The 26,575-nt window shown below is 37.5% G+C and overlaps 1 protein-coding gene across 2 annotated transcripts; it reads right to left on the bottom strand.

Annotated features, from left to right (window-relative positions):
* Positions 1 to 2,588: 2,588 nt before the first annotated feature.
* Positions 2,589 to 25,513, bottom strand: SLC35B3 (solute carrier family 35 member B3). Of its 2 annotated transcripts, XM_065885253.1 has the most exons (10): positions 25,428 to 25,513; positions 21,684 to 21,977; positions 18,605 to 18,726; positions 14,888 to 15,042; positions 13,501 to 13,608; positions 10,189 to 10,286; positions 7,866 to 7,958; positions 7,354 to 7,465; positions 4,344 to 4,413; positions 2,589 to 2,739 (listed from the first exon to the last, which is right to left on the bottom strand). In XM_065885253.1, exons 2-10 carry the CDS (start codon positions 21,882 to 21,884, stop codon positions 2,589 to 2,591), a joined length of 1,110 nt encoding a protein of 369 aa, XP_065741325.1. In that variant the 5' UTR covers positions 21,885 to 21,977; positions 25,428 to 25,513. The 2 variants fall into 2 exon arrangements, with proteins under 2 accessions (XP_065741325.1, XP_065741326.1); XM_065885254.1 differs by lacking the exons at positions 7,866 to 7,958; positions 25,428 to 25,513 and having other exon boundaries at positions 21,684 to 21,884.
* Positions 25,514 to 26,575: the final 1,062 nt, after the last annotated feature.

Raw genomic sequence — 26,575 nt, 5'->3', positions numbered from 1 at the left:
TTATTGCATATAAAGCACGTATAATAGTGCCTGGTACCTAACAAGCACTTAAATACTGGCTATTGCAATTAATATTTTATTTTTTTGGCCACACTGCACAGCTTGTGGGATCTTAGTTCCCCAACCAGGGATTGAACCCGGGCCCTCGGCAGTGAAAGCACAGAGTCCTAACCACTGGACCACCAGGGAACTCCTGCAATTAATATTTTAAATTCCCTTATTATTACTTTTTTTGGTTGCTGGGACGACATATTCATGAAAGGTCATATTTTAAATCTGGCACAAAGTACACATCCCAATGTTGATTTCCTTCACTACAGAAATTATTCTGTATTTTAGACTACTACTATTCCATGGATACAAATAAGTGAGATGAAGTTTACCTCCTTCTGATGGCAGGTCAACAAAGGAAATGGAGTGTAAAGGGTTAACCTGACAAACTGATTTTTTTTTTTTTTTTTTGCGGTACGTGGGGGGTCTCTCACAGCTGTGGCCTCTCCCGTGGCTCCGGACGCGCAGGCTCAGCGGCCATGGCTCACTGGCCAAGCCGCTCCGCGGCATGTGGGATCCTCCCGGACCGGGGCACGAACCCGTGTCCCCTGCATTGGCAGGCGGACTCTCAACCACTGCGCCACCAGGGAACCCCTGACAAACTGATTTTTAAACAGTGCTAAATTGTTTAAAATTGGGGATGGCGTAGGTGGGATGTGGAGCTGGTAACAGGCAGTCAGAGGCAAAAACATTAGAAAAGTATGGGGATAAAAGGATGACTTGATAAATTTATATTTTATCAAGGATTCAGGAAAATTAACTTTCTTTTAAAAAAGCACAAATCCTTACTGTCTTAGAGTTTAAGGCAGTAGTATGAAGTGCAAATTAACATTCCTTTCACTTTAAAATATGAAAACTTTAAAAATGATTATCATTTGGGGGAAAAAAGACCCACAGTATTTAACATATGACACATGAAGATCAGGCAGAATTTCTTGGGCTAGATCCTTAAATTATCATGGGCTCTCCTGCACCCACATATGCACAAAACAGGTTTAGGTCACCAGCAGAATACAGTGGAATTTTAAGAATGAGATTGAATATTCCAAGTATACTATACTCACAAAATATAAGTGATATTACTAAGAGCATGGATATTAAACTGTTTTAACCAACGTTTACACTGAAAATGAAGATTAATAGGATTTTTTTTAATACAGTGGAAGCAATTCCAAAACTTACTGCTAAAAAATCAGGGCCAAAATCTTTCTGAGTTTAGAGTTAGAACTGTGCAAGCGGGCTTCCCTGGTGGCGCAGTGGTTGAGAGTCCACCTGCCCATGCAGGGGACACAGGTTCGTGCCCCGGTCCGGGAAGATCCCACATGCCGCGGAGCGGTTGGGCCCGTGAGCCATGGCTGCTGAGCCTGCGCGTCCGGAGCCTGTGCTCCGCAACGGGAGAGGCCACAGCAGTGAGGCCTGCGTACCGCAAAAAAACCAACTGTGCAAGCAACGTATTGTGTGAATTTGCTAAATCTACTTGTGCTTCTTAATTTATCCAATTTCATCTTCAAGCTGTCAAATTAAATTTCATTTTTAAGAAACACTATGATAATTTTATTATTTTATAGTAATTTAAGACATCAATTATTTTCCCTTCAATTTATTTTTATTTTACTTTTTAAGATTTTTTTGATGTGGACCATTTTTAAAGTCTTTATTGAATTTGTTACTCTATTGCTTCTGTTTTATGTTTTGGTTTTCTGGCCACGAGGCATGTGGGATCTTAGCTCCCTGACCAGGGATTGAACCTGCACACCCTGCATTGGAAGGTGAAGTCTTAACCACTGGACCGCCAGGGAAGTCCCTCCCTTCAATTTAAAAATCCAAATCATGAAATCTTTTAGCACCTTTGATGGATAACAGGAAATCTGGCTTGTGATACATACTTACAGGATACAGGATGATGACTCTTTTTACTCTATTGCCTATATTCCACAGAAAATGTAAAGCACATTTTCTCTAATGAATACTTTTAAATGATCAGAGAAAAGCCTAAGTTTTAAAGTTTATGTACACTGTACTTCCCATCTTCGTAACAAAATCCAACCTTCACTACCCCAATTCCATCACATTCTTTTAAAGAAAAAAATCAGAGAATAATTTTTATTTATAATGAAGTTATTCTCTCTAGACTTAAACCATCAGTTCACTCTTACAACAGAGAATCAATTTAAATAACATCACCAAAATGGAACGGAAAAAAGAAAACAATCTGCGTTTACGTATCAATTTCTTTGATATGTCATAATGATATCCAATTTCTCTTGCAACATGGTCCATTTCCAGTGAAATTCTCAACAGACTGTAAGTGTCACAGTCCTTCATCTTGACGTTTTATTCTAAGGTGTGCCGGGTGTGGCTCTTTTGATTGCTTTGGAAGTTAAACAGTCCAACAAAGATTCTGAAGAAAGGGCGACTTCACATGTAATCCATCCACAAATGACAGCATGCCTTCAGAGCCTCTGGTTTTTATAAAAGTCCCTTCGGAAAGTTAATTGATTGATGAATTAATTCTATGTTATAAAGCGAATCGCTGCCTAGACAGTCTGTGCCAACGTCCCCGACCTCCTCACTTCCACTGTTTTGTTTATCACATCATACAGCGATGGGAGTCTTATTTTGTCCATATTTTTGCTGTAAACATTGAGAAATATACCAAGGACAACTAACAAACCAGACCATACATACCTAAGAGAAAATAAATAAGGAAAAAAGATTAATGTCAGAGTAACAATTTGTCATTAACCACAGAATTTGATGATGTCACAAAAATTCCTCAATGAAATAAAATTTTGCTACTGGGTACCTATACTAAGAGCACTAAATAAAACAGTATTTGTTTTATTTTACAAATAATATTTAGATCACACTAGATAGAATTCTATATTTTTAATGTTAAGTATATCTGTAGGAAAAGCACTTTACAAGATACTAAATGTAGTTCATTTCTTTGAGGATAATAGCAAATTTGAAGTCCAACTCCTACCAAAAGTCTCAGGAGTATGTTTAAAGCACTGGACATGTAAACCTGCCAATGACCTACTTAGCCCCTGCAGAAAGAGAAACTAATTTATAGAAAATAGAGTTTTCTAAAATCAGTGGATGCTCAAGTCCTTTATTTATGGCACAGTATTTGCATATAACCTATGCACAACTTTGTGTATACTTTAAATCATCTCTAAATTATTATAATACGTAACACAATGTAGATGTTATGTAAATAGGTACTAGGTATTCATTGTAGTAATCAATGCCAATTCTCCTACTTTCTCAGGATGTGTCCCTTCTTATCTCTCTGTATTATACCCCAACTAGTTGGACTGCTGAATTGAATTCCTAAGAAGGCCACTGGCAGGTTTACATGTCCCGGGCTTTCAACATACTCCTGAGGCTTTTGGTAGGAGTTGGACTTCAAATTTTACTTCATGGAACTTCCTGGAATTTTTTTTCTGAATATTTTTGCTCTGTAGTTGGTTGATTCAATCTGCAGATGCAGAACCCATGGATACAGAAGGCCGACTACACATTGCTGAACATTTATTTTGTGGTTACCTTTAAGCTCATACAGCTGACCCTTGAACAACGCAGGTTTGAACTGCACGGGTCCAGTTATACGTGGATTTTGTCAATAAATATACAGTCAGCCCTCTGTGTGTGCAGATGTGGAGCCCGTAGACATAAAGAGCTGACTGAAAGGGACTTGAGCATCCTTGGATTTTGGTATATGTGCGGGTCCTGGAACTGGTACCCCATGGATTCCAAGGGATGACTGTACATTGATAATTTCTAAGTCTGAATCTTCTCAATTACCAACGAATATAAGTTGAAATGATGCCAATTTCAAATACATACTAGACAGTAAAGAAAACAGTCAATGCTTCCATCGAAAACCACAAACTAAGAAAACCATTAGGGTACAACTCTAACTCAAATCCTTTGTGGGAAGAGACAGCAAATAAACTTAACAATTTTAAAAACCATATATGTATGTATATATAAAATTTATATATTTGCACCAGGGCAAGGGGAGTCCCTTAATCTCACCACATCACTCACATTCATTTATACTGGAAACAGGGTCACATGTGCATTGGGACTGGTTAGGCAATTTAAGTATACAAAATAATTTCTTCAAAATAATTACATACATTTCTGAAACAGCAGAAGACACATCAATAAATTTGGGTCAAGATGAAAAGGATTCTTTACAAAGAAATTAAGGCTGTTTAAGAGTAGACGTGAAACAAAAGTATCTAAAGGTAGAGAAACTTGTCGAATTAAAAAGTACTTACTGAAATGTGAATGGTTTGGCAAAGAATATAAATGAAAGTACAATGGTCATTCCTTTTCTCCCTGTTGTCACTGCAGGGAGAAAAAGGTTGGTTTTAGAATGCGCCTCTTGTCTTGGTAATATTTCGGAAATAATTTATTTAACAAATATTTACAGAGCCTACTGTGTGCCAAGATCTACGTGAGGTGCCAAGGAAACAAAAGAAAGCGAAAAAAGAAGAAAATCAAACAGAAAGTCACTGCTTCTGCTACCATGGAATTTATAGGCTAGCAGGGTTACAGACATTAAATAATAGAGTTACATTTAAAGTACAGCTGTAATAAGTGCTTGATGGAGGCCATGAGGCTACGGAGGCACGTCATCCTTTAGGGAGACGTACTTAGTCTGACAGGAGAGAAAGGACTTTTCCAAGGAAGATGCGATTGGATTCCGTATCATTAAAAGCAGCAATCTAAAGGACATCCTAGTGGTGGGCATCTCTGGGTAAGACCATGAGACATCTTTCCAGTCCTCTGTACACTGTCCTTCAAGGATTATGGCCTGAAGCTTTCCTCCCTCGTCCCACCCAGGTGCAGAGAGGAACTCTGCACGTGGCTCCGGTACACCTTTCCACCACTAGACTGTGTGCTTTACTCAGTTCCTTGTCCTTATTTCCACAGACTCTGTAGTTCCTGGCACTTAATCTTCAAAGTGTAAATTAATGAATGAATACCAGATGAAGAAGCTGTTTTGGAAACTGTTAGAGCCTGATTCCCCAAATCTATTTTTCCTACTACTTTAGTAAAAAGACCCCTACTTTTAACTGGGATACCTTCCCAGTCTCTCCTACAGTCAGGTGTGGTCACGGGACTAAGTTTGGACAACGAAGTATGAGCAGAAGTGCTGTCTCTAGGAGTGTGATTTGTAGGAAATTTCCATAAAGAGAAAAATGTGTCTTTCATCTTCTCTCCACCTACCCTGTCTGGAATGAGGACGAGGATGGCAGAGCAGAAAGCGGGACTGGATTCCTAAGGAGCTGGAGCTACCATGCCAGCTTGGGAGGCACATGGCATACGGTTAAGAGGACAGGTCTGGAGCTAGACGGCCTCAGTTGAAATACTGATTCTGTAACTTACTAGCTGGCTGATCACTTGGCAAGCCACTTAACCACTCTGTGTCTCAGTTTACCCATTTGTAAAATGGAACAATAACAGCACCTACTTTATAGGATCATTGTGAGGTTAAGATGAATAATATATGTAAAATAGCTACAATGGTACCTGGTACATAATAAGGGCTATGGACATGTTAGCTGTTATATTACCATCTCTGGATTTGTTTCACGTGAGAGAGAAAGACACCTGCCTGCACCTTCAACGCAAGGATTGCATCTCACATTTCTTTATACCAATCACAGGGCTCATCAACACATACAGACTGATATCAGACTCTTTTTGAACAGCTACTATCTTACAAACAAAACTGAAACCCAAGCTAAGTGTATGCATTTGCGATCTTTCTTGACAGCATGAGCTGACTTGGAAGGTTGCTGATATGGCCCAACCTACAATTAAATTCCCTCTACTTACCACTAGGGACGTAAACTTTAAAAAGCAGAGTCATATGTGAGCAAATAAAGAGAACAGTTAGGAAGAATTGTACTTTTACAGAGGGGGCATTTATTCATTTGTTTCATTTACTCTGTGGTATTAAAATAAATATTCCTCTAAAACCGTGAAAAATCAAAATCAGGTAAATGAGTAAGGTGTAAACGCCTTATGAGTGTAAATTCTACAGATCTCTGACAGAGATGATCCTGTCCAACCCAATCTCTTCACAAAAGAGAGAAACGAGGCCCAGGGAAGAGGAGAGGCTTACTCTCCAGGTCTCGTATCAGTAAACGTCAGGGCTGGGACTGGGCTGTACCTTCTCTTACACCCCAGCCTAGCGTTCCTCACGGCAGGTCACACGGCTTCCCATCCTGATGGGCTTCACCCAGGGCTCTCTCCAGATGGGAGATACTGGGAGCATTTGTCATGTGGACCATTCTTTTGGCAAACAGTATGAGGCAGCAGTTGGAGTCATCTGCTCCCCTCACTGGGCCTCACCTGCAGCCCTGCACCTGCTCCCCTCACTCCTCCAAAGCAAAGCAAGTAACAACCTCCATTTCTCTGACATGCCGAGCAAAGTCCTTGCACACAGCACGTGCATAATAATTATTAGTGAAAAGGGAAGCTCATCTGGTTGAGGTTCTAGAAAGTGTACAAACGAAAGGCCCCAAAACCTTTGCTTAAAATATACCCGTCATGTTTTAAGTGTAACAAAACTGTCATTTTCCATTATAAATTAAAAGTGATTAAATACAGTATTTTTCCTGGAAGGTATTCATCCCATCATACTTTTTAATAAAAACATCTTTTAATGTACTTAAAGTTACTATCTAGATAAATGCATATATCTGATTTTAAAATGAAACCTTCAGGGCTTCCCTGGTGGCGCAGTGGTTGAGAGTCCACCTGCCCATGCAGGGGACACGGGTTCGTGCCCCGGTCCGGGAAGATCCCACATGCTGCGGAGCCGCTGGGCCCGTGAACCATGGCCGCTGAGCCTGCACGTCTGGAGCCTGTGCTCCGCAACGGGAGAGGCCGCAGCAGTGAGAGGCCTGCGTACCGCAAAAAAAGAAATTAAACCTTCAAATAAGAAATTCAGACCAAACATCATTTTCTTTAGAATTTTAAAGAAATACCACAAGCCAAGGAATAAATTGGTGAAATGTGACAATATTCTTTCTTTCTTTCAAAAAAAATTTCTTTTTGGCTGTGCTGTGCGGCTTCAGCGATCTTAGTTCCCGACCAGGGACTGAACTCGGGTCCCGGCAGTGAAAGCACCGAGTCCTAACCACTGGACCACCAGGGAATTCCCGACAATTTTCTTTTTAATGAAGAGCAGATGCTGCCCTTACCTTGTGAAAAAGAATACCAAAGAAAATTTAAATGCTTATTTCATAATCTAAGCAAGCATATCGTTCTTACCTGTTACAGCAAAAAGTGCACCAAAAATTTTAATCAAAGCCAGAACAAAAGAGATTCCAAAATACCCAGTGAGGGAAAAAAGGAAAGCATAACCATAGGTCCGAACTGGATCCTGCAAATATAAAAAAGCCTGTTAGAAAAATGCAAAACAAACCCTGAGGTATTATAAATGAAATAAAACTACAGATTTTAATCAACTTTCTGAGCAATAATAAGCCATTCAACAATGCAGTCAAGCAGAGATTCTGATTTAATGGAAAAATGAGGATGAAATGAAAAATCCCCAACTTCTACGTTATGAATAGTTTAAAAATTAACTTATAGGAAAGAGCAAGGATAAAAAATTTAAATATAAATCATTTCATTTCTGAAATAATTTCTGATTTACATATATTGTATTAAAGGAGTTATCAAATTACATAAAACAGTCTTTTTGGACAAGGGGAATTAGAAATACAGAGGAAACTAATTAATGGAAGATGTTTATTTTTAAAAATGTGATTAGTGTTTACCTTTGAACAAAACGTTACTGCAGGGCCTAATCCACTAGTGCATGTCAATCCCAATAAAATGTACAGAAAACCGATTGAATACGAATACAAAACCTAGAGTAGAGAAAAATAAAGTGGAAAAAAGTGCTATTTAACCAAAGGTATAAGGTTTTCAATATATGGCTCAATTTCTTTATTTCATTAAATCTGTAGAGGAAACCATTTTAAAAGTAACATCATTGTTTCAATATGGCCTAATTTTCTGGAAATGATGGTTGATTCTGTTTATAAGTTTACACATTATTTTAGGTACAACATAACACAGCAGTACTAATCCTTTCATAAATGGTTACCTAATTATTCATTTTTTGCCTCGTTTAATTACTGAATGCAAACCAGATTTTAATGTTGGGGGTCCTAAAAACATACACAAAACAAAGATACTCTAAAACTACTTATTAGACATGAAAAAACCCAAACATTAAGTTCGAAAGTACATTAAAATACAATGAAAATAAGCAGTATATGACATACCTATTGCTTAATTTCCCAATTTTCCTACCAATCTTTCTATTACACTCCTTATAAGCAGAATCAGTGTCATCACCAAACTTAAATACCTGCTCTGTGTCAGGTATTGTGCTAATAACGCTCTGTATGGATTATTCCATTTATTTCTCACAACCAACCTAAGAGACAGGCACTCTAAATCATCATTCCCCAGTGTGCGGATGGAAAAACTAAAACTTAGAGACATTAAGTCACTTTCCTCAAATAGGAGAGCTAGTAGAGAACTAAGGCTATCTTAGTCCAGAGCCTACGTCTTAACCACTGTATTACATTCTTTCTACCTACTTACAATTCCTTAATTCTCTGATCGTTATCTTATCTAGGGAGAGCGGTAATGATGATCAAGAAAACTCCTGACCAAGATTAAAGTTCCTATGTTCTTAGGGACGCTGTAAAGATGCCCCACTCTGTTGACTAAGTAACCAGTCCTACACATCCTTACTGCTGTGTGCTCTGTCTGTCTAGCAAGGTGATGGGCTACAAAACTAATGCAAACACAGCATAACAACCTTCCTATGTACAAACACCAACCAGCTAGAAGATATATTGGAAGAAAAGGCATTATTTGCAGTAATAACGGCAAACAGATGAAACACCTAACAATAACTTCAATAAAAAATAACTGGAGTTATACAAAGAAAACTTTAAAATCTAAGGGACATTTAAAAGTAACGCTTGAATAAAAGGAAAGTCATACCTTATTCTTGGACTGAAAGAATCAAGTGTATAGATGCCATTCTCCCTAAATTAATTTATAATTCAATGCCATACCAATCACAATACCAATGGGTTTCTAGTTTATCTGGGGATATGAACACCCAAGAATAACTACTGGTAGTAACATTCTGAAAAACAAAAGGAACAACGGTGGCTAGTCCTAACAGATGGTAAATGTATGGTGATAAAGCTGCTGTCATTATATGGTTCTGGTGCAGAAATAAGCTTGAAAGAACAAAACTGTGAACCCTGCATTAGAATAAGATAGGATAAAAGAAGGTATTTAAAATAAAAATTGGAAAAGTGAATTATTCAATAAATGATATTGGGCAAAGTGGATAGCCATATGGAAGAAAATTTTGGTTGGATCAAAGATTTAATAAATAAGGAAATTATAAAACTAGTAGGCAATGGGCATAAAATTCTTAAATGTTAGAGTTGGAAAAGCCCTTTTCAATCATAATACATAGCTAGAAGTCATGAAGGAAAAGATAAGCTAAACTACATGTAAATTACAAACTTCTAAATGGAAAATAATACCAAATACAAAGAGAGAAGAAAAATGATGTAACAAAGCATTTTTTTTTTTTTTTTTTGCGGTATGCGGGCCTCTCACTGTCGTGGCCTCTCCCGTTGCGGAGCACAGGCTCCGGATGCGCAGGCTCAGCGGCCATGGCTCACGGGCCCAGCCGCTCCGCGGCACGTGGGATCTTCCCGGACCGGGGCACGAACCTGTGTCCCCTGCATCGGCAGGCGGACTCTCAACCACTGCGCCACCAGGGAAGCCCCAAAGCATTTTTTTTAACACGCCCCAAACTCCATAAATCAAAGAGGAAAAAATTTATTAAATGCGTGCAATAAGGTATCAGCAGTGATAATGATATTTTACTTTTTACCTTCCTATAATATTTGAACGTACTACTTTTATGAAAATAATGATGATAAACTAGTTTAAAATTGCAACGCGAGTCTTCAATACCATAATTATGTCATAAAATTAAGTATATCGTCGTTTTTGAGTCTGTCTGATGTGAAGAAAAAGCACTAGAGTATTTACCATTTCTGAATTTGAAGCATTATGAAGTTTCATAGCTTTCTCTTGGACATTTCCAATGACAGCATCTGCACACAGCGCCAGGGAGATGAGGATCACACCTTCAAGAAGGCAGAAGGAAAAAAATAACCTCCTCATTTAAACATATGAACGATAATCAAGACTTATCAGAAATTTAATTGGGCTAAAAAACCAAAATCAGACCTTAAATCACATTTCCTCAGCAAAGTTGAGTATTTTTATCCACAACCAGTTGTAACAGGCATGTAGGTGATATTATTAAAAAACAAAACAAAACAACTAATACTAATAAATTGCATTAATGCTGTCACCTTGTTGTGTTTCACAATCATGTCAAATAACATTTCTGCTTTTAAGTAGATTATATGTTTGAAAGAAACACTATTAAACAAATACAGAAGAGATTCTTAGATCATCTATTGGGATTGGTGATTAGTCAGTTAATTCAAACAATCAAAGGAAGAGGGAAAGCGTAAAAAGAGTACCCATATTATTAAAATATTTAATTTAAAACACATAAACATAATGCAGCTGTTAAGGCCTCTTCTTTGAGTATGGGTCTGTACTAAAATTCTGCACTTGCCTTTGTGCAAGCTGCATTCAGAACACACAGTCTCTATGATTTCCAAGTTGTTTTTAAAAAGTGCACCAAAAGCTTAGGAACTTGTGAAACAATCAGGGTACAGAGTCCTTTCATATTTTTATGCTTCCCCCCAATTTTTACCCACACTTAATTCAACAGTGATTTTATTGACTTGTCAAAGTGTTTAAAATTAACTTAGTTTTCACAGAAAGAATTCTCTCTTCAAACTCATTTTTGAATAACTTAAGTAACATTTAATTATTGTATAATTAAAGTAACACATACAACTGAGATGAACAAATCTGGAATTCAACACACTCATACAAATGTGCATGTGTACCTGAGAAGCACGCTACTACCTGCAAGTATATAGGACAGTGGCCACCAGTCATGGTGCTTTACCAAAGAAAAACAAAAAGCAAACAAAAAAAAGCAACCTTGGTTGTATCTGTGAGTCTGATAAGATTTGAAGTTTTCTCTATTTTTAAAAAATATATAAGCAATCAAAGGTAGCAGAGGGCTTCCCTGGTGGTGCAGTGGTTGAGAGTCTGCCTGCTGATGCAGGGGAGGCGGGTTCGTGCCCCAGTCCGGGAAGATCCCACATGCCGTGGAGCGGCTGGGCCCGTGAGCCATGGCCGCTGAGCCTGCGCGTCTGGAGCCCGTGCTCCGCAACGGGAGAGGCCACAGCAGTGAGAGGCCTGCGTACCGCGAGAAAAAAAAAAAAAAAAAAAAGGTAGCAGAAAAATGTACATGTGTATGCACTTAATTGAGAATTTTCAAGTTTTCATACTTATTCTTCAATTTGACTTTTTATCATCTAGCTTTGGTATTTATTACCTAAATATACATTTTTATTCACCAAACTTGATTCTGAATGCTCTTTTCCTTGTTTCAAATATCAAATCTGTCCTCGAAAGAAAAAGACATGCTATTATCCAAGACTTGGAAAACAACGTCCCAACTCCTAAAAGGCTATTCAAAGACATCCCCAAACCGTTCTGAACAATGGCAACAGCATGAAAATACCTGAATTGCATCTGAATTACCTCAATATTTTAAAGGAGGACATTTATTTGAATAAGTAAATTCTGATATATTCACTTCATACATCCGAAGTTTTATTTATGTCTGCCTTAAGTAACCATCTTAATAGCTAATCTAATCTCCTTCAGACAATACACTCATAGATCAGGGACTGTGATAAGCGCTCATCAATTATTCTCAATGATGAGGAATCGTTAGGTTCTCATGCCCTTAAGAAACATTCCCATGGAACTCAGAAAGGGTGAGCACTTGAGTTATACTGAGAAGTTACAGACCACCAAAACCAGCTGTCTCCGTCACTGTCATCACCCTCACCCCACCACGTGCCAAGTGCTTTCACGTTCATTATTCCAGCATCTCATTCTATCCTTCCACTACCTTTGTGTGAGGCAAGCTATTATCATTATCTCTGTTTTACGGTGAAGCACTCCTCTAAAACAGCTTTTCCTCTCAGTTTTCAAATATAATCTTCCTTTTGCAGTTGCTGACATGAAAATGAAGTGTTCCTGAAAAACCTAAACCATGTTAGAAACATCTGCAACTCTAAGCTTTCTCACTGAAGTAAGGATCACTCGTACGCTGGATGATCAAAGCTGAAAGAACAGACCTAATAGGTTCTATCAGCATCGTCTGTAAAAGGCTGGTTTAAAGGGCTGCTCTAAGATGCTGATCTGAATCCATTAACTTGCATGATTAACCAGGTTAGTAAGAAACATAGACTAACAACTGGTCAGGAACATTTTGATTCTTAGAAAGAACAGCAAAGTTGACGTAAATGATTTTCTTCATTACTTCATACATTTTTTTTCTCACAAATAATTATAGTTTGTACTGCTGATATATGTATATATATATTACATATGCTGCTCTTTTTGTTGTTATTTTGTTTTGCTTTGTTTTTCTCCCCGTTCTCTCAGAGTTCCTTTGAAAGAAACATTTTTGTCAGGTATCAGGCTAGGAAATGGGATGAAACTAAAATAATCTTATGAGTGACACTCAATAGTTTAAGAATGACAATACTGTATATATAATAAGCAATCTCTGTAAGGTCTTCAGACTAAAAACGAGATTCCAACACTATTTTTTATTCTTATTTATTTCTAAACATACTTTAATACCTATTCTCCTCATGAAAGATCTAAATTTAATTTACAAAATTCCACGTGGCACACCATGAGGAAAAGTGTTTATGGTGGAAGCTTTATGCACTTTAAGGTTATGACCACATTTATATTACACAGTTCAATATTAAAGAACAGCATAATTTTCTTTTTTTAAGCTAAAACAATGAAAAGTAAGTTTGCAAGTTTCATTTTTTTTAAGAAAATGAGAATAACAATTACTACTGTGATCCTCCTATAACTCGTGTATATTTCCAATTCAGCTCATAAGAAATTGGTCTGTCATGTACTTGATAATGGGAGATTCTATCTAGGCACACAGCCTCTTGTCAGGTCAAAATACTATACAAGAGTACTAAAAACAACTGTTATGTTTCCAGAGTTGTGATATTTTTACTACATCTTATATGGAAAGTCCAAAAGTTTTATGTTAGATATGAGAATCACAGATGCCACACCATCATTTAAAACCCTCATGAAACTGTAAAAATTCTTACTCTAAACCGAAACACCTACAAAATCTAGGAATACAAGTAAATTCCTTACCTGTCAGGTTGAAATTTGGTGCAACCGTGCTGTCGGCTAGGGTAAACCATATCAGGCCGAGGCTCATGCATAAGGCAGCACACACATCAGCAACATTGTAATGCTTTCCTGTGCAAAGTAAATGCAAGTCAACCGGATTACGCCATTACCCACTCAGCACAGTGTTAGATCTATGTGTTTAAACAAGTAGAGCAGGGACTGCCTTTTATATCCAATGTCAAAAATGATCACGAGCGCTTAGGTCAAGGCATGAGACAGTCACAGAAGGGCTTTGAAAATCAAAATTACCCCGTGAGCACCAAAATGTCCTTATAAGTTAGATACGAGATCCTTCTTACGATAGTGAGTAAATATGAACATTTAAAAAGTTTGTGGAAACTAGTGCCTCTTTTACTTTATGTATAACATAAGGCTATGAATTTTCTTACACTTCGTAAGTTTACCAAGAAACCTGAGTAGTCATTCAGGCTGTATATGTTTGCAAATATTATAGTCAGATAACTTCTAGGTTGGTGAGGATTAACTTATTTTAGCACATCCAAGTTTAAATAATGAAATCACATAGCGTAACTTTTTGGAAGGACTGTTAAGGAGATATTATACAGGCCAAGTCAGTTACGACGTGAAATGTGATTTTTAATAGGAAATTGGGATCATTGTTTTTTCCTGCGTGAACAGTTATCCTGAAATTTTATGTGAAGTAGTTGACATACACATTTTCATTTTAAAAGGCTCTTTTGGGAAGGCTTATAATGCATAAAATGAAGTCAGGCTTTATAAGAACTTTGGTGATTATCAAAACATGAATATTCCTCATGACAGGGAGATGAACAAAACAAAAACTTGTTCCACTGCTTGTCGCTATCACTGCCTCCCCTCTTACTCCTATTTTCACATAGCTTGTAATTTAGTTGGGATCCTAGGGAGTCAACAGTCAGCAGAGCTGGTTAACAAACACTTGCTCAGCTTAAGCTTTACTTCAACGTGGGAATCGTCCATTTGTATAATGGAGGTGGAGAGCAGAGCCCTGGAGAGTAGAAAAATGAAAGAACTGAAAAAAAGAGCTTTCCAGGTACTTCTGAGTTAGGCCTTCAATATGTAAATACAATATTTCTGGAAATGTAGTAGGTTCCAGATTAAAAGAATAAAACAAAATACTATTTTTATTTTTCCCCATCTCCAAATTACTGATTTCAGATCCTGAGGTATATCACAGAAGTATCGGTGTTTTTATAATAGCTTTTTTTTTAATGAGATATCACTCAGAAGTGTTACAATATCTAGACTGTTCATTAAAGATATTAATTGAAGTTTAATGTTTTTCCTAATGCTAGATGCCATAACATATCCTATTAATTTCAAACAGTATGAAAATATATTACTATACCTTGAATAAAAACTCCTCCTAGCATAACAGGAATCAATTTGCAGCACTTGAAGATGACTTGGGTAGGATAATTCAGGTAGCCCAAGGAAGTGTTTGATAACCCCATAGTACCCACAGTTAGAAAAGCTATTATCATGTAGGTTTTTCCTGGTATTCTGTAAAAGACAATTTTTAAAATCTTCATTTTGGGACCCAATTCATACTACTGTAAGAGAATGTGTTGACAATGTGTAAATTTCTAATTACTCTTCTAATTTCTGTTTAATATTTCTATAAATATCGGTAAACTATCACTATTCTTAAAGTTACAACAGTGTTAACTTGTATAAAAGAATGTTGGTGAAAATAACAATTTACCTTTATTTAATCAATTGTAAGTGAGAACTCTCAACTGTCTGAAAAAGCAGTAAATTAGAGAGTTACTTAGATTCTTACTGAAAGTATAAATGCTATTACATTTAGGGTTTTTTAACAGTAGTTATAGCTACATATAAAAACCATCTTGACTAAATTTAGAAAAAAAAATTGATTAAAAAAAATTTGCTTCTATAATGGGAAAAGGCACCTTAGTTAATTAACTTCTAAATTGTTGTTGTTTCCTAACATTCCATCTAGCATTAGGAAAAATACATCTATCCATTCTGCTAGAATAACCTGAGCAGAATTTCTCTAGAAAAAGAACATGGTGGTTTAAAACTCCAGACATGGTTTTTATTACCATAATGTCTTATGATTCATCTCTAATGCTGTAATTCTATAAAATGTTAAAACAATCAACTTTCAGATGAGGAATCTGACTCTCCTCATGATCCCCGATTTTCTACCTTGGGCTCTAACTGGATTTCCTAAAGGAGATTCTTAATTTGGTATCTTCATAATTCTGAGCTGGTCTTGTGAGCATATGCTCACAAGATACTTAACGGTCTAAGACAATAATCTTGTACATTGGTGCACTATTCATATAATTAAATTATGTTGCATTTTTAGATCTAGTTTCCATTTTGGGATTTGTGTTCATGTTTAAATCAAGGTGACAAAATTCCACATTTTTTATACGGCTACATATAAGGCAAAATAATTTACTAGATAAGTTCAATTAAAATGCATCATTTCCACTTACGTTTCAATTTTGAGACCTCTGCTTACACTTTACTAACACAGTGGTCATCATTTAAAATCCATGTGGAAATAACTGGGCATGCCCGTTATGCATCAGTGTACACAGACACTGGTTTTTATGCTGTCCATGGGGTTTAACTCTCAGTGGGGTATCAGTGAAGGAGGACAGCACCACTTCTCCAGGTAATGATAAAAGTCAGAAGAGGCAAATTTCCTCATCCATAAATTGCAAACAGTGGCCAGAAAATAAAAATTCGGTCAGAAGAATCACAAGATTAAAAAAGCAACACAGTAAAGGAAGAAAGAAAACCAGCCTGGAACTCAGGAAACCTAAATTCAAAAGGTTCCAACTCTGAGTGCAGCCTGGGGCACGAGCTCATGCAAATCCCAGCTCTCCTCCAGGTCTGCTTTCTTACTGGTGAAATGAGGTTAGATTTCATCATCTTGCCTCTAGGACTCTCACTGTTTCTATTTGAATACCCCAATTGCTTACTACTTTAGATATGATGGGAAAGTCGTAACTTTGATAAGCCCCTTAGCTTTTCAATTTGGTACAGATCTCCCTTATTAAAAACTCACATACAGTGATTAACACTGAAGTTACAAGATGATCTTTGGTGAAATATATACTTTGGAGTAATATACTTTGGAGTATATTTAGGGTATCCTAGTCTATGATGGGCTATATCACACATCACCATATTTCATCCTCAAAATGAAACAGAGAGAATTTAAGAAACTTCCCTGAGGTACTGACAGAATAGGGGGCAGTAACATGACTCAAATCCATGTTTTCTGACCCCAAATTCTGTACTCTTCAAGTACATGGATATTCATATAAATATAGGAAGAGAGAAAAACCTAAGCAAAGAATTTGACTTATTAAAGGTCTAAAGAGCAGTGTCACTTAAATAAATTCAGATATATATACACTCAAATAAATTCAGAAATAGGGGATTGGGCATATTTTCATTGTAATACACTTATACTTTTTCTAAAAAAGTTTTTAATGTGCCTTGGAATGAAAAGTTTTCAACTTCTAATTACATTTACTATAGGTCTATAAATTCTTCTACCTAATTCCTTCACTCATGTTTCAATCAAACACAAATGACTTTAAATATGTTATGGTTATGTGGTTTAAAGGTTGGGAAAAACATGACTGGAGGCTCACTCCCCATCTTTTGGTAGCTGAGAGGGAGTTGTATCTTTTTAAAATTTAACAGTTAGGAGATGCATCATCTTTGTGTTTTTTTCATTTAATAAATACAGCATTGGGTTCTTTTATTTTAGAAGCAATCAGAGGTCCAGCAGTTTGCAATACATAATGAATATATATGGAAGCCAGGCTTCCATATATATTAGTCCTGACAGACACATTTAATTACTTTCCATTCTACCACCTATGGCTAAGCTAAGTCTTGTAGAGTTTCAGAACATGAAAATAAGAAAGATCTCCTCAGATTCAAACGTTTTTAACATTGCTGCTCTAATAATTTATTGGCAATAGAGAGGTTGAGAGGTAAAATTAGACGCATGAAGAAATACTGGTGTTACTTATTTAAATATTTAAAATTTTATAGTTATTTTCATACAAACATCAGAAACATTTAAGAAAAAAAGTAGCTATAAAAAATTTTTATTTTCATTGAAGGATTAAACATTTATATCAATGAAGAATGTCAACATTATAGCTCCTTATTACATTTAAACTGTTCAATATATACATGAAATATTCACATATTAGGGTCTGATATGACAGGATAACCACACTTAAATTTACCAAGAAAATGTTATATTCAAATTCCCAACCACCTTCTGATACGAGTCTAGGTTTTAATTGCATATTGCTCAATATGCCATTAACAATATTTCAAGATATTTCTCAAACCTAGGTGGTCGCTAATTTAAAAGCTACTGTCTATATAAACTCTTTTAGTTTTGACAAAAAGGAACATAATAAAATTTCTCTAATGGTCAAGAATGCAATTCCTACTGCTGGCCATTACAAACGTGAGGATGTTAAGTGGAATATATCCTACAAAACAAAACATTAACTATGCATTTCAAAAACCACTATAAAAATAGATATTGATATTTCATATCACCATTCTTATGTAGTACCATCATAAATTTTTCAGTAATCACACCTATTTCCATTATAAAAACATACATGTACAACTGAATACTTTCTCCTATTTTAAGAAGATCTGTCTTATTATTGAGTCGAAACAACTTTTTTTTTTTTTTTGGCTGCACTGCGTGGCATGTGGGATCTTAGTTCCCCCACCAGGGATCGAACCCGGCCCCTGACAGTGGAAGTCCGCAGTCCTAACCACTGTACCGCCAACAAATGCCCTAAACATTTTAAAATCTGATAACATTACACTTTTTTCAATGTATAATGGAAATACCATATTTAATATTTTTAATAAGTTGATAATACTGATAAAAATTCTTGGGTATTAAATGTTTTATTAATGGGAAATGTATATTTCATGTATAACATATTCCATGTGCGCAAAAAATAAAACAATAAAAATGAACTACTACTCGTGTACTTAACTGCCAAAAAATAAAAACAAATAAACCACATACCTTCTCCTTTTGTCCTGAATAAGCTGAAGCTCTATTAGGCCAAATATGGAGTAAAATGCAAACTGCACTAAAGTAAGGTACCAGCCATAGGGCTTAAAACCCTCCACTGAAAATATTAATTCCTGTCAAGAGAGACATGAACACTGTTTAAGTTCCAGGGGCAGACCAATTACCTCACAGCACATTCCTATAAGCACAGCATTTTAATAGAAACCAAGCTTCACCCCCAACAACAAAATGCACAAAAAAACATCCAAACTGTAAGGTTTCTGAGAGGTAAAATTAGAGAAGTTAGGAGGCCTTTCCAAAGAAGTGACAGTAGATATCCAGGTATGACAATCAGCAGAACAGAAAGCAGGGGAGGAAGAACTAGGAAGCAACCCCCTCCTATGATTTTTTCTTTTTTTAAAAGACCAAAATTAAAAGAGTGGCCCAAAACAATGAGGAAGGCAGCTGATTCAAGGACTCATGTACTCTTATAAAAAGCATATTTCATTAGAAGTCTATTATCTCAGGCCTGTTTTCCAATATTATCAGTTCAAATCGATAATTAATGCTATTTTTTAGAATTCTTGTGCCACAGACTATATAAAACTTCTCCTTATAGAGAAATGGTTACTCTTCTTAAAAATGTTATATCATGAAAACAGTTTCTGTTAATTGTTAAAAGCCATTCTTTTTTTTTTTTTTGTGGTACGAGGGCCTCTCAGTGTTGTGGCCTCTCCCGTTCCGGAGCACAGGCTCCGGACGCGCAGGCTCAGCAGCCATGGCTCACGGGCCCAGCCGCTCCGCAGCACGTGGGATCTTCCCGGACCGGGGCACGAACCCGTGTCCCCTGCATGGGCAGGCGGACTCTCAACCACTGCGCCACCAGGGAAGCCCTAAAAAGCCATTCTTAATCTCATTAAGAAGTATTCTAATAAAGCTATCTGGCTTAACTGAATGCATCAAACTATCCACCAAATATATATATTTCAGCTGTATTTGAAATAAATTTTAAAAAGATGAAATTAATGGATAAACTTATGTTCGAAGAAAAACTAAACACAGCCTCTAAAAAGATCCTGAACTGGGTTTGTACATTTAGGATGCTGTGTAATTCCCCAAATTTAGATTTCACGTTCAAGTAAGTCTGTAAGTTATTTAGGACATTTCTGGTTTATAAACTATAAAACATAAAAATAGCTTTATTAATACCCTGGCACTCAGGTAAATATTTCACTTTCTATATTGCTAAATTTACTACAAAACCCCATTTTCTTTAACCTATTTTAATATCCAATTAGTAGCAATGCCAGTTCTCACCAAAGTGATGTTACAATTATAATCGGTTTATCTTATTTTAAAAGAAACTTTGCACATATTAGTTGTAAATTAAAATCTCTGATCATTTATCAAATAGAAAAAATTTAATGAAATTTGTAAATTTCTAATTCATATTCCATTAAAATGGCTAACTTTGCTACCAAGCTATTTGGTAACAATGGTATTTCAAAGGACAAAAGAAAAAATTTCTCAATAAGAGATCCTAACATTTGATAAAAGTTACTATTTTGTATTGTTCTTCATTGTAGTATCTGAATTCTTATATCATCTTCTAGTACAAAAGTCAATTATAAATATTAAGATTTTAAAATTCATGTTGTTTTACACTAATACACACCCTACAGCATTTTCAGAAGCTAAGGAATAGTCACAATTCTGTCTTCTCCTTTATACTTAGTTTTATATTTCATCTCTATAAAACAAAGGAAAAGCATACAACAATTTTTAAGATCACTCTGATTATAAATAATATCAGAGATATTATCTATGTTTTCAGAAAACACATCACTTTCCTTTTCTTCAACTATAAAGATTTTCTCATGTTAGGGAGTTGCATAAAAAAGCAAAGTTGGTAACAGCTGAAAATACCCACTGATGAGTTGACAACTGGTAATTAACAGTCCCCATGCACACATTCTGTTTACACTAGCCTGGGTCCTCATCCATGCAGCTCTTGTCTTTGAAGGTCAGGAATTTCCTGGTCAAGTGTTTACAACTATCCCATAAAACAATGCAAATACAAGACAAACTGGCAATGTTAGCAATGTTTTGCATAGGCAAAATCACAGAAAAATAAGGTTCTGGCAAAGTTGAATTAGAAGAGGAAACCAACAGGAATGAGAACACAACAGATGCTTCAAGAAAAGGATGATTCAAGTATTATAGGATTGAAGAGACACCCTTGGAAAAATAGAAAACATCCTGATACACTTTTGCAAAATGACCTCTTAATGAGCTCCAGGAATCAAGAGTGAACTAGAATGTGGCTTTTGTGCTATCATTCAATTCCATGTAAGAATTATGTTCCAAAATACCAATCAATACTTCAACCATTTTCTTTTAAAAAGCAGATGGTGGGGCTTCCCTGGTGGTGCAGTGGTTGAGAATCCGCCTGCCAATGCAGGGGACACGGGTTCGAGCCCTGGTCTGGGAAGATCACACATGCTGCGGAGCAACTAAGCCCATGTGCCACAACAACTGAGCCTGCGCTCTAGAGCCCATGAGCCACAGCTACTGAGCCTGTGTGCAACTACTGAAGCCTGTGCGCCTGGAGCTCATGCTCTGCCACAAGAGAAGCCACCGCAATGAGAAGACTGCGCACCGCAACGAAGAGTAGCCCCCGCTCGCTGCAACTAGAGGAAGCCCATGCGGAGCAACAAAGACCCAACGCGGCCAAAAATAAATAAATAAACAAAAATAAATTTATATATTAAAAAAACCCCACATGGTCGCAATTACCTACATTTTGCAAAACATAACACTTCGTATTTTTTCATAATTTTAATTTTTTAAGATTGTCTCTTGCTTCCCTTCCCCCATGTAAAATATTTCACTCTAAAATTTGGGTCCCTGTTTTCAGTCAATTTAATCGTAAGTAGCTCTTTCCTACTACTATACTAAGAAACTCAAATTTGTGAATAAACTTGCTATCTTATAAAAGAAAGTATCTTGGACAAAACTATTAGTAGTGCCCATGTTGAGCTCATTTGTTACAAATAATTAACACATTATAAACAAATGACTGATTTTTTACCTGTATATATCCATAAATTAGGTAAAATACCAAAACTCCAGCAACACATATGAAAAATTGAGTAAGTTTGTTAAATCTGCTGAGATTTATGCCAAGCACTACAATATCATCTATCGACTTGATGTGTGGTGACATTGCTTGGGTTTTGGACGGGACAGTGATAGAAATATATTTCCTGGAGCTGTTGAACTTGAGATCCATTTCTCTTATTTTGCAGCATTCAGTGCTTCCAAAGTTATCTTTGTTGGTTTCCTCCCCTTTGTTCAGTCTTTCTTTTGCCTGCTGAGCCAAGCCCTACAGAAGGAAATAAACAATTAAAGCAAAACATTTAGACCATCAAGTAAAGTGCTATGCTCCAAATAATATCTCAAGTCACATTTGGAAAATTACACAGGTAAGGGTTATTCTCTCTGGATAGTAATATATTAATTCTCCTATTCAAGCTTCCCATCCACCAAAACAATATGCTTAGTCTCCAAACACGACTAAATTAAATACACACCATTCTTATTTCCACAGCAACAAACTAAAAGCTAACCTTGTATTTATTTCATCAAAGTAAACGTGCCTTTATTATGTTTCCATTTGCAGTGAGGATATAATTTTTAAAGCCCACAATAGTTTACGCATAATGTCTTCAACATTAAAGTCAATCTTTAATTGCAGAAAAGAGTAAAGAATAGCCCAAACTCCTACAGCTACCAAGACAATTGTAAAATTTATTTGCTAATGACATTTTAAAATAAAGTCAAACATCTGTAAGTTGTGCAAAAAGCTAGATTTAACCAAGATTATAGAAAGGATACTATGCTTTAGCAACGGCATCTCTTAGGCTAAAAGAAAACATTTTTTTCCTTTGGAGAAAAATCTCTGCAATTTAAAAAAGTCTTTGGTAGTTGTTCCATGGGTATAAAGTTTCAGTTATACCAGGTGAAGAAGTTCTAGAGACCATCTGTTGTAGAGGCCCTATGACACAGTGTCTGTGCTGTGCACTTAAACATTTGTTAAGAGGGTAGATCTCACGTAAAGCATTCTTAACTACACACACAAAGGGGACACAAGGACACTCCTGGTGGCGACAGATGTTATTACCTTGTTTATGGAGATGGTATCACAGGTGTATGTATATGCCCAGACTCATCAAATTGTATCTATTAAACATGTGCATTTTTTGGTATGTATCAATTATACTTCAATAAAGCTGTTTAGAAAAAAGAAATAAAGCTCTTGGGTTTGTAAAAAGCTGAAAAACACATCTTTTGTTAGTCTGTGAAAAACAATCATGAAGACTCCATAGATGACTATCAATTTATCTTTGGATTAATAGAAACTGAAAAGTAAATCATGTAAAAGTTGAGGAAAGTGCAGAATTATGACAAACAGAACTTACTAAGAAAAACTTATCTTCCTAGAAAAGAATGTCTGTTACAATCCCAGTGGGAATTAAAATTTACACTCTAGTTGAGAGAAGAGGATAAGAATAATTTTGACAGTGAACTGTCTGGAAATCTTTAAAAAAAACCCCAAAACTGCCATATGGTGATTTAAAATGGCAAGAATTAGAGTCACCTCTTCATGATCGCTTCTAGTTTGCTGATTTACAGAGATTAAGTAGGTCTCCTTCTGTAATTTAAACTTGGGGTCAAGGCTCTGCCTACAACTTGTAACTAACAATAATACACAGGCATCAAAGAACATTTGTTGTACATGATACCTGCCATATTTCTAAATAGAAAACGCGTAATTTCAAGAAGTTTTACTGTATTTCCTTTCCTGTGCCCATTTCTTCTTTTACACATTGTTCTTGCTGCCCATGCTACGTTTAATCAGTGTCATCTCTGTTAAGACTTTTTAAGTCACCCTGTAGGATCCCCTTGGGATACGACTTTCTTTATAAAGCATGCCTTAAAAGACCTTACCTAAATGTTGTTTGAATGTAGAAGAAATAAAAAGGTTAGCAACTATTTTCCATACGTGTAGGCGTGGGTATACTAATAAATGGGTGTACATTCTAATAAATCTGGCCCCATGTAGGTTTTTAAGCTTCCTCTCCCTCCCCTGCATTTAGAATGAAGTTTTATTAATCAGTACATCACTCGTCAGATCATGTGACTGGTGAAGAAAGACTCTGAGCTCTGATAGCCAATAACTGTGATCCTGAACGTCTGCCATATCCCTTCTATTTCAGGCATTAATGACTGATACCAACCATCATCTAAAGAAACTGGTCTAATGTCCTTGTGATGTAGGAAAAAATAAAAAGAAATCAAGCACAGAATTAAAATTAGCTTTCAAATTAAACGATTAACATTTTGCTTTAATTTACAAGTTCATGTAACCCTTGAAACTTAAAAAAACCCCACAGATGTGAATCACTGCCTAAGGTCTCTTCCTAAAGTCAACACAGACGTTTAATTACTTGAAGTTACAGATAATTGCTAAAATGCAATAAAAAAGTAGCATTTCTAGCACATATTGAAATTTAAAAATAAATGACTGGTGACAATGTTGATTTAAAATACCAACTGAAGCAAAATTTAATTTCTTAACCTATTCTTTCCCAACCTTTTGAAGAAAAGTCTCCCACTACAAAAAGGTAGAACATAAGGAAAATATCACTACGATGTGAGCACCTTGAAAAAAAAAAAAACTCGGTTCTGTATTTTGCCACACTCCACATTACAATTAAAAGAATGTTGCCAATATAGCTAGGTTAACTGGACTCTGAATATTAATCATGACCTGTGGCGTATAATTATAAAACACAGAAAAACAAGATTCCTTCCCATTTCTTTGAACACACTTCATTGCACAAAGTTCAAGAAACTGTGTGCTAATTTTTGAAGATCAGTTTTTTTTCCTAAGGGAGAAACTAAAATTAGGACTTTACAGGTATATTAAGAAATTAAGTATTACAGATAACACCTATCTAAATTATTTTCAAAGGCTGCATCTCCCTCTTCCAAGTCCCAAACCAACCCAATAAGAAAACATTCATGCCCAAAACAGTTCTTGACGTCTGATATCCTACTGTAGAAGAAATGCATATGCCCAACATTAAAAAAAAAAAGTTAGAACGCCAAATCCTTCCACCTTCTTCCAACATTTCTTTAAGAAAATAAAACGGTGGGCAAGAGAGTTAAGCTGCAAAGACTGGAGGCATTTGAAGAACTACCAGTGGAAGTTCATGACAAGAACTTAACCCGATGAGAACAATCACCTTGCACTAAAAATGAACAGCGGAGTACCATACAGTACCCAACTGAACGCAGATCCCAGACGTAGTTCTTCACTGAAAACGCTGTTGTGGGGGACCCAGGCGACTGACAGTTGTCCAGAGGCCCTGGGGATAGCCTACCAGACCCTCCCAGAGGTGGTCTCAGGCCTGCAAGCCTGCAAGTACCGGCCTGAGCGAGCTCTCGCCAGCCGTAGGGCGGAAGGGCGAGGACAAGCAGATGCTCCTCCCTGGAAACCGTGCCAGCAGGTTTCCGTTCTTTGTGAAAGGAAGTCACCCGCGCCCTGCCTCCCGACCTCATCCTTTCCCGCTCTCTCCTTAGGATGAAGATGGGCGGTGTCAAGGTTCTCCGGGGGGTGGGGCGGGGGGGGTCTGCGTCACAAACACGGCGAAAGGCCCGGGGGGGCACGTCCACTCCCCAGCCAGTGTCACCTGAAAGGGGGACCCCAGCCCAGGGGGCGCCTCAGCCAGACGGAGCGTCTCCCCCTCCCCAGGTCCGTCGCCATCACCTCCTGCTTCTCCTCCTCGCCCACTCCTGCACGTTCCACCGCAGCAGCCGAGGCCTCGCCAGGTGCTCGTATCCCCGGCGCCCGCTCGCCACTTCCGCCTATGTGTCCGTCGGCGCGTGCGCACTCGCGCGGCCCCGCCCCCTCGCCGGCCTCCTGCCTCTGGCGGAGGGGGCGCGGTCACGTCTCGCGCAGGCGCCTTCAGCTCCGGGGCGCTGGACAGGAGCCGACGAGGTGGGCCAGCGGTGCCGGGAGTGAGCTACTACGCGCGCTGAACGCCGCGTCGGGGCGGTGAGCGCCTGTCGGGTGGAGTGTTCTCATCTTCCGAAACGTGCTCCTTGAGCCTGTGCAGCCCCCCAGGTTGCAGGGCCCGGTCCCCCGGTCCCCGTGGGCGCCCACGCAGGTGGCGCCTTCCCGTCCAGTGGCCGTGCGCTGGAATTTGAGGAGGCCCAGTGGAGAACGTTGAACCCGAGTATAGACACCGTTGGGGTTCCCTCTGCTTGATCCAAATGAGATGGGGTAAAGTCACAGTACCTTTCTCTGCTTCTATGTTTTACCTGCTTTTCAGGGAAGGTGAATCCAAGTAACGCTTGGGTTGCTTCTGACATAATAATTCAGCTTGTGGCTACAGCATCCCCGGTCCTTTTCATGAATGTTTGGACAGTGCCACTTACTGCTCAGAACGTAAATCCCACGGCTCTACCAGCTCCCAAACTAAACATTTACCCTACAGTTAGGGCTGCATCTACAATTACTGAGATGCAGTGATGTACAAACCGAGATGGGATCGGTGATGAATTGATTTGGGGGTAACACTAAAATGATATGGAAGACAAAGATTACTGTAAGGAAGGAAGCTTTTTGAGAGCATATGCTTTGGATTCCTGGGAAAGGAATGAATTGGAAGCACACCAGGCATCTCCTATTGTAAATGGTGGGTCTGGTTGGGCATTTTCATTTAATCCTTGTTAGGTCGAATTTTTCAAATGTTGACTATGGCTTAGAGAATTTAAACTTCCTAAAGAAATAGTAAATGGTAGCCTTCCAATGATGCCATGCTGTTACCTGGATAACGTGGATTTAATGCTACTGCTAGGCATTTATACAACATGGGTCATGCACGTAATCCATAAATTAGAAATAGAAGCTCT

Source organism: Phocoena phocoena, chromosome 10, assembly GCF_963924675.1.
Source record: "Phocoena phocoena chromosome 10, mPhoPho1.1, whole genome shotgun sequence".
Classification (NCBI taxonomy): Eukaryota; Metazoa; Chordata; class Mammalia; order Artiodactyla; family Phocoenidae; genus Phocoena; species Phocoena phocoena.
Note: the sequence above shows the minus strand (reverse complement) of the source record. Positions and strands in the feature narration are given on the sequence as shown.

What these genes read in the sequence shown, in the direction of transcription:
- SLC35B3 (XM_065885253.1), bottom strand. Translation starts at nt 21,884, where the DNA reads ATGGATCTCAAGTTCAACAGCTCCAGGAAATATATTTCTATCACTGTC. An exon ending in ACCAAATTTCAACCTGACAG is followed by an intron (nt 10,287 to 13,500) that starts GTAAGGAATTTA and finishes GCCTTCTTGAAG; the next exon opens with GTGTGATCCTCATCTCCCTG. An exon ending in CAGTAACGTTTTGTTCAAAG is followed by an intron (nt 7,466 to 7,865) that starts GTAAACACTAAT and finishes TTATATTTGCAG; the next exon opens with GATCCAGTTCGGACCTATGG.